At 40.9% G+C, this 14579-nt stretch overlaps 1 protein-coding gene across 2 annotated transcripts; it reads right to left on the bottom strand.

Moving 5' to 3' along the window:
- Positions 1-366: 366 nt before the first annotated feature.
- Positions 367-14460, bottom strand: gde1 (glycerophosphodiester phosphodiesterase 1). 2 transcript variants are annotated; one of them, XR_015037856.1, is made up of 7 exons: positions 13906-14460; positions 11756-11931; positions 9112-9217; positions 7661-7753; positions 4845-5056; positions 3217-3464; positions 367-493 (listed from the first exon to the last, which is right to left on the bottom strand). XR_015037856.1 is itself a non-coding variant. In XM_085802157.1 (6 exons), exons 1-6 carry the CDS (start codon positions 14182-14184, stop codon positions 3317-3319), a joined length of 1014 nt encoding a protein of 337 aa, XP_085658283.1. In that variant the 5' UTR covers positions 14185-14460; the 3' UTR covers positions 3005-3316. The 2 variants fall into 2 exon arrangements, 1 of the variants encoding a protein (XP_085658283.1); XM_085802157.1 differs by lacking the exon at positions 367-493 and having other exon boundaries at positions 3005-3464.
- Positions 14461-14579: the final 119 nt, after the last annotated feature.

Here is a 14579-nt window from a genome sequence, read left to right as displayed (position 1 = left end):
AAATAAATGTGATTTCTGATAGTTTTAATTGCTTTCATAAAAGGTTTTTCAAATATAAACACGAGAAGTTCATAAATAGGGCAATGTTTTGGGGAAAATGAGAAATTATAGTCAATCCCATGACAGGCATTGCAGTAGAAATCAAGCGGGGATATAGATACAGATACACAGAAGCAGACAGATGAGGATATTTCAGATGTTTTCTTATGTTTTCTGTGGTGTTCATCATGTGACAGGCAGCTATTATGTGATAATAAATCTGCCTACGTCATATCATCATCTGACCACTAACCATTTTATTTTCAACTTAAATGTACAGTTGGCATCGTTTCTGGTTTTGTCGGCTTTTATTTTGAAGCTGGTGTCTCCATTCCGCTCTCGTTGTATCTGTTTGTATCTGGTCGGACTTCAGATGGGCAACCCCCCTTCGTGACGTCACAACACGCCCCTCAGACCGGCTTTTGGAGGAGGAGCCGGAGCGCTCACCCTTCACCTATAAAAATAAATGCGCAGACAGATCAAGGAATCATCAGCCTTTAAGAAAACTGATACAAAGTTGACTTTTTTTGTGCATACTGCTTAGATTTTCCCTTATACCATTTATAATACTGTAACAACCGAAAGCCTGATATTAACCAGTTAATTTGTATTTCTTTGGACTGACAGCATGATTGGTGCCAGGTATAATTTAAACAAAACCTTTCAAGTCATCTGTGTGGGGGCCTTATTAATTTAGCTGTGTCCATATTGTAGCCTTACTGTAAGATCTTATACTGTATGTTCATATTACCACATGTAGGTGAAATTCACCCAAGTGGCCCAAAGTGAGCTGACAGTCCGCCTTCAGCGACTGAAGATCAACCAGGACAAGAAGTGGCTCAGACAGGCTTATCCAGGGTGATATCCAACACTACACCCCCATTCATCTCTACTATCTGGGTCAGTCACCTGAGTCTCCAGGACAAGAAGCTAATCATCAGCAGTCCAATCTACACAGGCCTGGTGCTAGTAGCAGTGGCTACACTGTGGCCAATGGGTGGCTGATTTAAGCTGAATATTGTAAATTGCCCACTATTAAACTTTTTAGGACCATCTATTCAGACCAGTGTGGACAGATGCTCAGTATAAAAGTTAAAACAGTGTAGTGATGGTTCATTTTCCTATCAGCTCGCAGCTTGTCCCTTTAAAATTCTTAGAAAGATAATGCCAGACATCCCATAAAAACATTTGTGGTTTGAAATGTGGGTATCATTTTTCCAGGCTCAGGGTATGGATTGTACATTAATGATTGCTACTAACACTGGTAATTTTAGCTTTGATCTACTGAATCTTTTCTGTTTTGTGTAGCATCAGCTGCTAAAACATAGGAGCCCATTTGGTGTTCCAAAAGAAAACAAAACATCTAATGAGACATAGCAATGTCACTTTGAAGTCAGGCATTCTGCCTTTTATTAAATTTCATCATTCATAACAACTTTCATTCATATGTAATCAGATGTTTATGATTTATTCCTTTGAATGACACATTTCTTTTCATTTTAAAACCAATGATTTTGGACAATGAAATACACCTTTAATTGTTTTGTTATCCTTGAAAATTATAAGACACATTAATGATTTTACTGTCACGTCTGTGTAGATTGATTTCCGTACAAATCAAACGAAACCGAGGTTGATATCCGAGTCACAGAGCACATAAACTGAAGTAGTCCAGCCAATTTCAGAGCACCATAAAATCTGAAAACCTTCCTTATGGTGAATTCAGCTTGAAGAGGTCAGTCCATTACATCCACTCTCTCATTACCCACTTTTTCATCTTTAAAGCTTTATAATCTCTGTACATTCACTCTTTTATCCCTTATTCCAACCTATTTCATTGCTGAGCCTGTGTTGCACTGACACACTGTTACCCCATACAGTACCGCCTTCTACTCAAATTCTAATAGTAGCAGAATGATTGTTATTAGAGATACTAGAGAGGTACTGGAGTCACAGACACAGCTGGGTCTATGGCCTTTTCCGAACCAAAGTGCATTATCAATTAGAAATAATGTCAATATTTGACTATATGATGTTGTTATACTGGACTGTGCAGCCATCACAAGCTGAAAGAACTCTGCATCGATCAAATGGCACCATACAGAAGAATGACATAAGCTGAAAAACCTTATACTGTACTTGTATATCACTGTTATTCTATTTAACAGCTTAGCTCCGTATGTGCATTTCCGAAAAGTACAAAAATGTTAATTTGTGTTAATTTCTAAACTTGCATTCATCTTTTATACAGTGGGATGGAAAATTGCTCTCAGACCTTTTGACCCTACTGTTAATCATCTCCCTGTTTTTTTTACTTGAGACCTTTACCGAGTAAAAAGCACAGGCAGCATAGGACATAGTACTCATGTATATACAGAGACAATAAGACAGAAACATTTACCAAGACAAAAAGACAAAAAAAAAATATTGTCCTGAGTTGGTCAATACAGTACAATTGATTAAAGCAGAAGTAAGTGGTCCGGTCGTTTTCGCTAATGCTGCGTTCCAGGCAGGCTTTTGAAATTGTAAATTACAGCTTCAAGTCACAACTTACGACTTTGTAGCGTTCCAGGCAACCCACTCGTGTTTTATCGACCTGTTTTACCGGTGAAAGTCACTATAACGGCCACTCGTAACTTCCGACCGGTGAACTCGTACCAGATCGAACTGGTACGAGTTCACGGTCGGAAAAATACGAGTTTCCTTGAACGCACCATAACAGTCCTCGTCCCTACGTCGCCACATTCACGGCGTCCCTTGGCTGCACACACAGCCCTGCATGCCGTTCTCTCTCCTCATTGGATAAAAACTGTAGGATACGATAAATGTTTTCTCCTCGGCTCAGAGCAGAGCAGAGGGACTGAGAGACCCGTGTTTCGGTCCAAACACTCTATGTAAGTGATTGCTGTCGGAAGATATAACTATTTAAGACTTATATTAACACAAATATATCACTTACTTCTGCTTTAAGGTCTATTATAGACACACATTTCCAAAATGTAAAATGTTTATATTAAATTGTCTATAAATGCAGGGGTCCAAACACATCTGAGAGAATTTACCATCATATTAAAATGATTCAGAGTAAAACCTGTTACATGGCTTCTTATTAGTAAGTAGAGCGCCCAGTTTGATCAGCATGGAAACAGAAAAGTGGCACACTGTACGCCCTCTTACCTCAATGCCACATATGGGTGATGATGAGTAAAATATTCCTTTTGTGTGTGTTTTAGTTTGACTATGTGTTTGAGGATATTCTGCAAGGTTCATGTGAGTGTCAGTAATGGGGTTCACAGTCTTCCACCAGGCTGTCTGTGATGTAGTTGACTCGCAGCAGCTCCTGGTAATAATCTTTCTCCACTTTTGTGTTGACCGTCCAGGACACCACCTCCACTCCTCTCTGGGCCCAGTACTGCACATAGTCTCTGCAGACGGCACACAGCACAGAGACACACACGGTTATTCAACGCATAGAGCAATGTGGTCTAGAACTAGATCTATATATATTTCCTCTAGCGATCAATTTTAAATTATTAACATGAGATGGTTCAGTGTAAATTGAGTTACGACCAAGTTATTGACCAAAGGGACCAAATAATATTGACCAAGTAAAAACCAGGATGTAACGAAACAGCCTCCAAATAGTTATAGCCTTGTATGGCATGTGTGTGTATATAGCCTCTGCAGATTAGGACTGCACAAACACTTCAGTATTTTAAGTCTTTATTAAAAACACATAGTTTTTCCTTGGCATTTTAGTTAGGTTTGATATACAGTATATTTGCTTCTGCTTTATTGTTTTAGTGTATGTTTTTAATCTACATTACCTGTATCCGCTTTAGTTTTATTGTTATTATATGTTTTACTTGTGTTTTGTTTATATTGTACAGCACTTTACTTTAGTGTGTGTATTTCGGTCTTATAAAAACAAATACAATAGACAAATATAAAGGTATAAATACAAAACAAAACAAAACTAATCAGAACAAAAACACAACAAGCAATACAATTCACTTTAACCGAAAAGGTGTAGGCTGAAGCATCAGCTTATTTTGCCTACCCTTCTTAAATTAACATTTTCCGTTCACTCATTTTAAATTTTTTTACAGAACAACAAAAAAAACCCTGCATATTCTACATACAGCAGTTTATAAGCACACTGGTGTTTATAAATCCGTTTTATATTTATTAATAATATTATTTTTGAATAAGTTTGAATCTGTTAAGTGTGTTGCACTGTTTGATTTCTAATTCTAGATTCTTCCATTGATTGACTCCTTTAATCGTTATACATCTTTGTTTCACATAAGTCCCTCTTAGTTCATATCTACTGGTTCGAGTCTGAAACATCCTCTGGACACCATCTGGAAGCATATTATTATTTACTTTATACATAATTTGAGCAGTTTTATAGTCCACAAGATCATTCAATTTTAAGATCTGTAGGTTTATGAAAAATGTGTTTGTTGAGTCTCGATAATCAGCCCTGTTGATTATCCTTATTGCTCTCTTTTGTAATATGAAAATTGGTTTTGTAATTATTTTATATGCATGCCCCCAGACCTCTATGCAATAAGTAATGTATGGCTCAACAAATGTTCGATACAATAAATGTAATGAGTATTTGTTGAGGATGTATTTTGTTTTATTTAATTTGGTCACTTTGGTCAACTTGGGTTGTATTTTTAAATGAGCTACATAAACATGTATTGTGAGTCTAATGTCGTCATTTCAATGTATCCTGAATCAAGTTTCCAGTGAGGATGAGGGTGTACGACTCTACGACTGCAGCTGCACAAACTCACGGTGAGACAAAGTTCTTTTGTATCAAGAAGGCTGAGATGCCGCAGAGCTTCCACAGCACATGGTGGTGCGCCGTGTCCAGCATGATGTCCATCAGCGTCATCCAATGGTGTTTCCATAGTGATGAGAAACGCGGGGCGCCGTCGCCGAATCGACTCAGGCTCCACGGCCTGTGGGTCAGCGCCGTGACCACCTCTGGGTCGCTCTGTCTCATCTGGGCCGGAGGAAGAATGGAAACAAAAGCGTGGGTTGTGTTTGTTAAACACAGTCGCTGACGATACATGGCAAACATTTCAGTTTATTCAATCAGAACAAATATTTTAAAAATGGGAAAACGGCAAGGGATCTCATTTTCCTGCACATAAACATGTTTGTGTTGTCGTTTTAAACACACTATGAAAAATGAGTCCATTGTTTGTGTGTGCATGTGTGTGTGTGAGACAGAGAGAGAGAGTGAGTGTTTATAGTCAAATTGATTGAGGTGCTATGGTACTGTGGGCTAGATGATGGGATGTGTGACCAAAAGACTTTGGTTTTGATCACTACAGTCTGTGGCAATACTGTAGTATCAAAATGTTCATGGTCTCATTTCCTGGATCCTCAGCGCTCAGTTGCTGGGAAATCTTCATTTACATGGTTGTCATTTTCTCCCCCTTGGTCAATTTCATGGTTTTAGGCAATTTTCTTATTAAAGTATTCTGTCAACCTAATTCTTTGGTGTTCCATCTGTACACACTTTAGGGCATCCACTTACCAGTGGTGTATCCAGGATATTTTTACTGGGGTGGCCAAGATGGGACACAAAGCTAGTGTGGGGTGGCCATGGCATAACAAAACTATTGTGATATACGCAGCCGACCGCGGTTCAAATCTTGGCTGGAGGTTCTTTACTGCATGTCACTGTTGTCACATTACCTCTCTCTCGCCCATGATTTCCTGTCTCATAAATGTCAAGAAGAAAGGTTTACTGGTAAAAAAAAACAAAAAAAAACTTTTTTCACAGTTCTTGGTACTCTCTGGTTGTTTTAACATGTCGGTTTTTAATCAGTAATTGTTCAGGATAGGGTACAGCTTTTCTAAGAGCCTTGTAGTGGATAAAAGTCCTCACCTCTTCACAATTTGTATCAGGGTAGCAAAATTCACCTGCTCTTAACTCATCCTATAGAATAACATTCATCAGTCATTAGGTCATTATCTGTATTACCTGTATTGTTACCTGTGTGTTCTTTACTAATTGAAGCCCTATCTAGTGATTAAATAAACACAGCAATCTAGGCAACAGAAGAAACCCAAAAACTCAAATTAAAGCTTAATATTTAAAGATAGGCCTCATTAAAAAGTGTAGGCCTATCTGTAAGCAAAAGATAAACTGCTTGTAAGAAAAAACTGAAATTGCTCTTAACATGCTTGGTTTATGTTATTATTTATCTTACATCTAAATTTGTTGGAGATACTGGAATTTGATTTTTTGGTTTGTTTTTTGCCAGCACACGTGTGTTTTTGTTTAATCACAAGATGCTGCCTAAATTAGTAAAGCAAACGTAGGTAACAATACAGGTGACACAGATGGTGGCCAGATGGCTAGGGATGAGCAAGTAGCTACACCATTGTCTCTTCAACCATATAAAAATTATCTGTATGCAGCCTATGGAGTGGGTGGGACTTTAACCTGTAATTGTAAGCCTAAAACTGGAAGAAGTTGCTATTATTATTATTATTATTAGAAAACTATAGTATTTACAGAAAAGCATCAGCACTGAGCTTCAGATTTTTGATCACAAGTAAACAATTTACAGAACAAGTTTCAACACAGAACATGGATATTCTTAAGTGCATCTAGGGCTGAACGATTTTGGGAAAAGATCTAATTGCAATTGTTCGGGCAGATATTACAATTCTGATTTGATTAACGATTTTCTTAAAATCAAGCTTCAGTGCAATATTCATTATGTATAGCTAGTAAATGTACAAACATGACAGAAAATTACAGCATGACATTAAAACATTAAATGCCATGCTCTAATGCAAGAATGAAAACTAAAGTTAAGTAGTGGGGGCCAGAGATGTTCACAAGTCTTTTTTTTTTTTTTTTGACCAAATCCAAGTCAAGTCTCAATTCTCTAAAAAATAAAAATCTCCTGTCTCCTCTGGTTGTAATGACGCTTCTATCATCTGCTGCTTTCCGGTCTACTAAGAATAGGTACTGCACAGCTATATAGTCTAGTCCTATTTCACAGCAAACATATTAACAGGAGGACTTAGCCTAGGCTACAGTAGCCTGATGTGTGTCAGTTATGCAGCAGCTCGTCCCCGACCCCGTGACGGAAGGTCTGACCACAAACGGACGTTAACTTGTGCCTCACTGGTGTTGCTGGTTCACAGTCACCTGTCTGTCACTCACCTGCAGCTGACTGCAGTCAGAGGATCTGCTGTTCCTCTCTCTTTAGCCTGGTGTTTGACTGCACCCTGTATAAAGTGTGTTAATTTCAACACTGTACAATTAGCGCGATATAGCGCATTTACCGTTTATTAGCGGTCAAGCGCGACCTATGCGCCCGTATGTGTGTGTGTGTGTGAGACAGAGAGAGAGAGAGAGAGAGGGAGAGAGAGAGAGAGAGAGAGAGAGAGCGGAGCGAGGCACAGCTACAGTGACTGTGTGTAGAGGAGTGTGTGACAGCGTTCCTCTTGTTTCTTGTGTTGACGAACTTAACCAACAACTACCTATCAAATTTGGGGTGGCCACAGGGGTGGCCAATGAGTTTTCAGGGGTGGCCAGTGCCACCCCAGGCCACCCCCCAGAATCGCCATTGCCACTTACTCTGTAGATGACTTTAGGCTCAAAGGAACAGACGATGCTGCTGTTGTAGAGGACTGGATGCTTCTTATACACTTCTTTAAGAGCTGCGGCCGCCTGGGAGTGGAGGAGAGACACATGGTTATTGGAGGTCAGGGTGTTTAACCAGTTGGTGGTAACCAGCAGCTGTGTATGTGCAGAGACACACTGTGCTGGGCCCAGAACTCAAGAATGTCAATGCCTGAAACAACAACCACAGCTCAGTCCTCACTCTTGATCATAGTTACAACTCAGCATTTTAATGTGCAGAATGAAATGGCATGAACTCTGCAGCCGTGTGTATGTGTGTGTGAGTGAACTGGCACACACAATAAAGCTATATAAGTTAGATATTTCTGGTGCTGATGCAACACAATCATGCGCACAAAACAGATACACCATCTCACTGTGGCATCAGGTTGTCAGTATGTATTTTGGAGGTTTGGGTTCACGCACAGTTTACACAAGTTGTTACAGACTGCCTAGAGTGTTTCCAGCACCCAACAGTACTCTGTGTTTGCCAAAGATGACTGGTTACCAATTAAAGCAGAAGTAAGTGATATATTTGTGTTAATATAAGTCTTAAATAGTTATATCTTCCGACAGCAATCACTTACATAGAGTGTTTGGACCGAAACACGGGTCTCTCAGTCCCTCTGCTCTGCGCCGAGGAGAAAATATTTATCGTATCCTACAGTTTTTATCCAATGAGGAGAGAGAACGGCATGCAGGGCTGTGTGTGCAGCCAAGGGACGCCGTGAATGTGGTGACGTAGGGACGAGGACTGTTATGGTGCGTTCAAGGCAACTCGTAACTCCTGTTTTTCCGACCTGTGAAGATGTACCAGTTTGATCTGGTACGAGTTCACGGGTCAGAAGTTACGAGTGGCCGTTATAGTGCACTTTCACCGGTAAAACAGGTCGGAAAAACACAAGTGGGTTGCCTGGAACGCTACAAAATCATAAGTTGTGACTTGAAGCTGTAATTTACGATTTCAAAAGCCTGCCTGGAACGCAGCATTAGCGAAAACGACCGGATCGCTTACTTCTGCTTTAAAAAGAGGGATTTGTATTAGACTACATTAAAGAAGACTTTCTGCCTATGTCTCCAGGAAAATCTGCAACAAGATATGTGTGAAGAACTGGTACGGCCTTTATAAAGTAACGCTAAAGTAATAAGTTATGGAGTCACTTTCAACCCCGAACTAATTTGGAGACATTTGATGAATAAATTATACTGACCAAACACCACAGTATTGAAACAACCCCATCAAACCAATGCAGTTATATGGTGATCCCTTTGTACAAGGACAGAGTAAACACCACCATCTTTAGACCAATACAGTCACATCACCACGCTGCCTCCGTTATGCAATGTTGACTGGCTACACGTCAATTAAATCAACCAAGTGTATGACAGATTGCACATAGCTGCACCTCATCTGGATGACCTTTGACATCAAAGTAGATGGTGAGTTGCAGTTTGATGCATTCCTCCACCGCCTCCTCCAGGGTTGGGATCTTCTCTCCAGCAAATTTTTCCCTGATGATGAAGAACACAAATGTCATGGTGCCAAACATCACAAATGTCCGACTCGGTAATAAAATCACCATAATCAGTGGCCCTGTGTGATTAGAATACAAGTTACACCTGTAAAACATTTATGCAGAGGTTTTGCTCCTGTGTCATATTAAAAAAATCTCCCATGTTCTATTAAGGAGTCTGGTACAATGTAATGAAGGCACAATTAAAGCAGAAGTAAGCGATATTTTTGTGTTAATATAAGTCTTAAATAGTTATATCTTCACACAGCAATCACTTACATAGAGTGTTTGGACTGAAACACGGGTCTGTCAGTCCCTCTGCTCTGCTTTGAGCCGAGGAGAAAACTTTCTCGTATCCTACAAGTTTTATCCAATGAGGAGAGAGAACGGCATGAAGGGCTGTGTGTGCAGCCAAGGGATGCGCGTGAATGTGGTGACGTAGGGACGAGGACCAATAGATCCATGACGAGGGCGGGGGCTGCTAACTCCATCGGCTGACAAGAAGTTATGGTGCGTTCAAGGCAACCCGTAACTCGTGTATTTCCGACCTGTGAAGTCGTACCAGTTCGATCTGGTACGAGTTCACGGGTCGGAAGTTACGAATGGCCGTTATAGTGACTTTCACAGGTAAAACAGGTCGGAAAACCACGAGTGGGTTACCTGGAACGCTACAAAGTCGTAAGTCGTGACTTGAAGCTGTAATTTACGGTTTCAAAAGCCTGCCTAGAACGCAGCATTAGCCAAAACGACCGGATCGCTTACTTCTGCTTTAACAATTATACAAATTTATTCACATAATCCTCATGTTCTTATCATCATAATATTATTTATAGCAGAAGTAAGCAATATTTTTGTGTTAATATAAGTCTTAAATAGTTATATCTTCCGACAGCAATCACTTATAGAGAGTGTTTGGACTGAAACACGGGTCTGTCAGTCCCTCTGCTCTGCTCTGAGCCGAGGAGAAAACTTTTCTTGTATCCTACAAGTTTTATCCAATGAGGAGAGAGAACGGCATGAAGGGCTGTGTGTGCAGCCAAGGGATGCGCGTGAATGTGGTGACGTAGGGACGAGGACCAATAGATCCATGACGAGGGCGGGGGCTGCTAACTCCATCGGCTGACAAGAAGTTATGGTGCGTTCAAGGCAACTCGTAACTCGTGATTTTTCGACCTGTGAAGTCGTACCAGTTCGATCTGATCTGGTACGAGTTCACGGGTCGGAAGTTACGAATGGCCGTTATAGTGACTTTCACAGGCAACAGGTCGGAGAAACGCGAGTTGTGGGTTGCCTGGAACGCTACAAAGTCGTAAGTCGTGACTTGAAGCTGTAACTTACGGTTTCAAAAGCCTGCCTGGAACGCAGCATTAGCCCAAACGACCGGATTGCTTACTTCTGCTTTAATACATAGATACACTTGGAGAACCCTGGTTTATTGCTGTAACAAAAATCTCCATGATGGTGGACACTCTCTTTTTGGTCTTCCTGAACGGTCCTAAATGGTGTTTGAATGAATGTTGTGTTTATTCTGGCTGCATCGTATCGTGATTTCTTTATTTGAGGAGCTATTTTGCATTACTATTTTGTGATGCACTATTTTGTTTGTTTTTAAGAGAGCTGTTTTAAGAACCCCCCATGTCATTTATCTCAGCAGCATGCCTCTGAATTAAAGGCAACTTCGCTTTTAAATTTCATCTGGATTAACTGTAACAGTGCGTTTACTTATCTTTGTCGTTTACTTACAGTATCTTTGTCAACTCCTTTTAATGTTTTGTTACAGATGTCTTGGAGACCATTATTACAATCAAACATATCCACCTGCTAATATGATCGTATCAGTGTCTCAAAATTGCTGCCTGTCGCTTAACATTTTAATATATAGTAAAACAGGGAACTCTACTGCAAAAACTGCATTTGCAAAAGAAAACCATTCTTGCATTGGATAGATAATGTTCTGACTTGCTGATAAAGGTCAGCTTTATCAGCAAGCTGCAATTGAAAGTCTGCTCCAGGGCACTACAATACGTTATAGTCAGTTTGAGCAACAGTATTCAACACCTTACAAAACTTGTTTAACCTGCTGCCACCCCTCCCAGGCTTTAACACATATGGTATGCTGGAGATATTGGTTAAAACACTGTTTTCTGACCAATCCTTCGTATGAACTTTCTTGGATTTCTTGCCCCCACCACGGATTTACAGACTACGTACATCCTACAGTATGTGATATGTATACATCTATGTGATAAACATGTCTATGACCCGGCTGTTACCCCCCATCATACATTTTACTTTATCCAGAGTTTGTCAGATGAGAGACCTTAAACAGAGGCTGCTTTTTTAAAGAATTAGTCTTTAGTCTGAATTTTAAAGGAGCATCTCAGTGCACCACATCAATATACCTGCTGCTTCAGATGGTTTTCATGCAGACAATATAGACTGGTGAATAGACTGTTGGTTGCACTTAAAAGCCTCCTGGTATCAGTTTGGAAACTAAAATCTAACCATGTGGATCCCTGCATACATTATTTCTTACCTGAGTCGATGTTTAGCAGCTGCGTCCAGTTTCCTCAGGTCAGAAAATCTCATCTGGCTGAGTGGTCCTGATCCGTTGGTGGTCCGGTCAATGGTGTCATCATGCATCAGTATAGGGACGCCATCTGCTGAGAACTCCAGGTCCAACTCCACACCAGTTGCCCCATTTTTACTGGCCTAATACAGAACAAGAAAGTTAGTTAACAGATTCATTTGAAAGATTCATACCACATAAAATGCCACCACGCAGGCCAGACTTCAACTTGTTTGTAGATAATATGCTGTATGTGTAGCAATAACCATACCTCACTCCCTACATGTTCATGTTTTTGTTATGTTCTTTTGTTATTTTTTTATGTTCTTTTATCAATAGAAAAAGGACATTCATGCTGATACTCTATTGAAATGGATGTACATGTCATAAATAAAATAAAATAAAATAAAATAAAGTTTCATACCACAAAACTATAATTTTTCCCTACAGACATTGATTTTTAACACTGCTGTTTAATTGTCGAGCAGGGGAAAACTGGTTTAGCAAAACTTTAAGATGACAACACAGAGAGAATGAAAGTGAAACATCAAAGGAATAGGATTGAAGTAAGAGTCTATACTAGAGCTTTACCAATAAATTACCTGGGCCAGTACTCACAAATATAATGAGAGGGGGTGACTGCAGGTATTGTTCCCTCTCTAGTACTACTTTTGTGAGCTCAAGAAAAATTCAGTATCAGTCAGGCCATGGAGGCTAAGTTTTGATTACCGTATGTTATCATACTACACACAGTCCTACTGTGTGTGTGTGTGTGTGTGTGTGTGTCTGTGTGTGTCTGTGTGCGTGCGTGCGTGCGCGTGCAGAGATAGTGCTGCGTATTAACTATCAATGGTTAAAATGGACTTGATGTCTTCATGGAAATTATACCTGATGTTCTGCCCTTATTTTTATTTAAAGCAGATACCAGTGGAATGTTTTTGTTAATATAAGTCCTAAATAGTCCTATTTTCCGTCAGCAATCACTTACATGAAGTATTTCAGCCTAAACACGAGTCTCTCCGTCACTCTGCTCTGCTGTAACCCGAGGAGAAAATTTTCCTTGTGGGATACAAGTGTTATCCAATGAGGGGAGAGAACGGCATGAAGGGCTGTGTGTGCAGCCAAGGGATGCGCGTGAATGTGGTGACGTAGCACGAGGACCAATTGATGCCTGACAAGGGCGGGGGCTGCTAACTCATGGTGCGTTCAAGGAAACTCGTACTTTGTGTTTTTCCTTCCTGTGAAGTCATACCAGTTCGATCTGGTACGAGTTCACGGGTCGGAAGTTACGAGTGGCCGTTATAGGGAACTTTCACAGACAACAGGACGGTAAAAACACGAGCTACGGGTTACCTGGAACGCTACCAAGTCGTAGTTGTGACTTGAAGCTGTAACTTACGGTTTCAAAAGCCTGCCTTGAACACAGCATTAGCCGAAACGGCCGTGCCGCTGTTATCTGCTTTAACTCCTTGCCATCTTCTAAATAGATACCTAGGGCAACGGACCGCAGTGAAGTTAGTTTTAAGTTGGATATTTGACAGACATTCGCTCCTTCTCAATACATTAAAAATTCATAGAAAATATAAAATGTGTTCAAATGCAATAAAAAGAGGTGTGTGTCATAGAGGAGGCTTAGCCCTATACCATCCTATGTTGATTTTGAGTCAACAGGTCACATGACCTGGGAGTTATTGAGCTATAATGTTCATATTTACAGTATAAAATATATTAAAAATTCATTTAAAATAGTAAATGTGTTCAAATGCAATAAAAACAGGTGTGTGTCATAGAGGAGCTATAATGCTCATATTTACAGTATAAAATACATTAAAAATTGACCTGTTGACTCAAAATCAACACAGGGTGGTAGGGCTAAGCCTCCTCAATGAGATACACCTGTTTTTATTGCATTTAAACACGTGTAATATTTAAATATGAATTGTTAATGTATTGAGAAGGAGCGAATGTCTGTCAAATATCCAACTTAAAACTAACTTCACTGCGGTGGGCAACGATCACTCCAGTCTCTCAGTCTCTATAGTGCTGTGACCTTTGTAACCACAGCTAACATAACAGGGAAGTAGATAACCCCCTGACTTATCCCCTCCTGCTCTCACCTCACGGATAGCTGCTATAGTGTTCTCCGGTGCGTCGTGCCCCCCGCCCCGGTGAGCGACCACCGCCGCCTTGCCCTGGGCCGGGTCTCTGGTCGGGTCTCTGGCCGGGTGCAGCACCTGCTGGGCTCGGCTGGCGGGGACTTGGGGGAACCGGAACATAGCCAGGAAGAGGTAGAGGGAGGCGGTGAGAGCGGTGGTCCATAGCGGGCTCCTGGTCCCCAGGAGGACCACCACGAAGACGACAGAGTACAGAGTGACTTCGTCTCCCAGCTGCAGCATCGTTGTCCTCTGCTGTCTTTCTGAATGGACCGTGTCCAAACTCAGGGAGCAGCAGCTGGAGTCAAACCCACCGCCGCTGCTGCTGCTGCTGCTGCTGCCTGTCCGGTGCCGTTAGCTGGGGTTAGCCTCAGCGAGCCGCCCGGATAGCTTCAGTGTCTTCAAGTGCCCCGTCTCAGATAAGGTCATACTCCACTTATAGAGGAGATGGGTGACAAATTAGCAATTAAACAGCTCTCATCATCATCAGCCGAGGAGAGGAGAGGAGCTCCAGCTGCTCTGACGTCCAGTTGCTCTCTGGGCGGAAATGACAGCTCCGTCGCGTGTTGCGTGTTACGTTACCGTTTCAAAAAAAACACCCAAATAAAAAAAAAATATATATATATTTTTTTATACAC

Source organism: Trachurus japonicus, chromosome 1, assembly GCF_045865225.1.
Source record: "Trachurus japonicus isolate A0001 chromosome 1, Traja_1.0".
In the NCBI taxonomy this organism is placed as follows: Eukaryota; Metazoa; Chordata; class Actinopteri; order Carangiformes; family Carangidae; genus Trachurus; species Trachurus japonicus.
Note: the sequence above shows the minus strand (reverse complement) of the source record. Positions and strands in the feature narration are given on the sequence as shown.

Coding starts and splice junctions, on each gene's coding strand:
- gde1 (XM_085802157.1), bottom strand. CDS start 14,184: ATGCTGCAGCTGGGAGACGAAGTCACTCTGTACTCTGTCGTCTTCGTG. Junction 11,932..13,905: donor CTATAGCAGCTATCCGTGAG/GTGAGAGCAGGA, acceptor GTTCTGTATTAG/GCCAGTAAAAATGGGGCAAC. Junction 9,218..11,755: donor GCTGCTAAACATCGACTCAG/GTAAGAAATAAT, acceptor CTTCATCATCAG/GGAAAAATTTGCTGGAGAGA.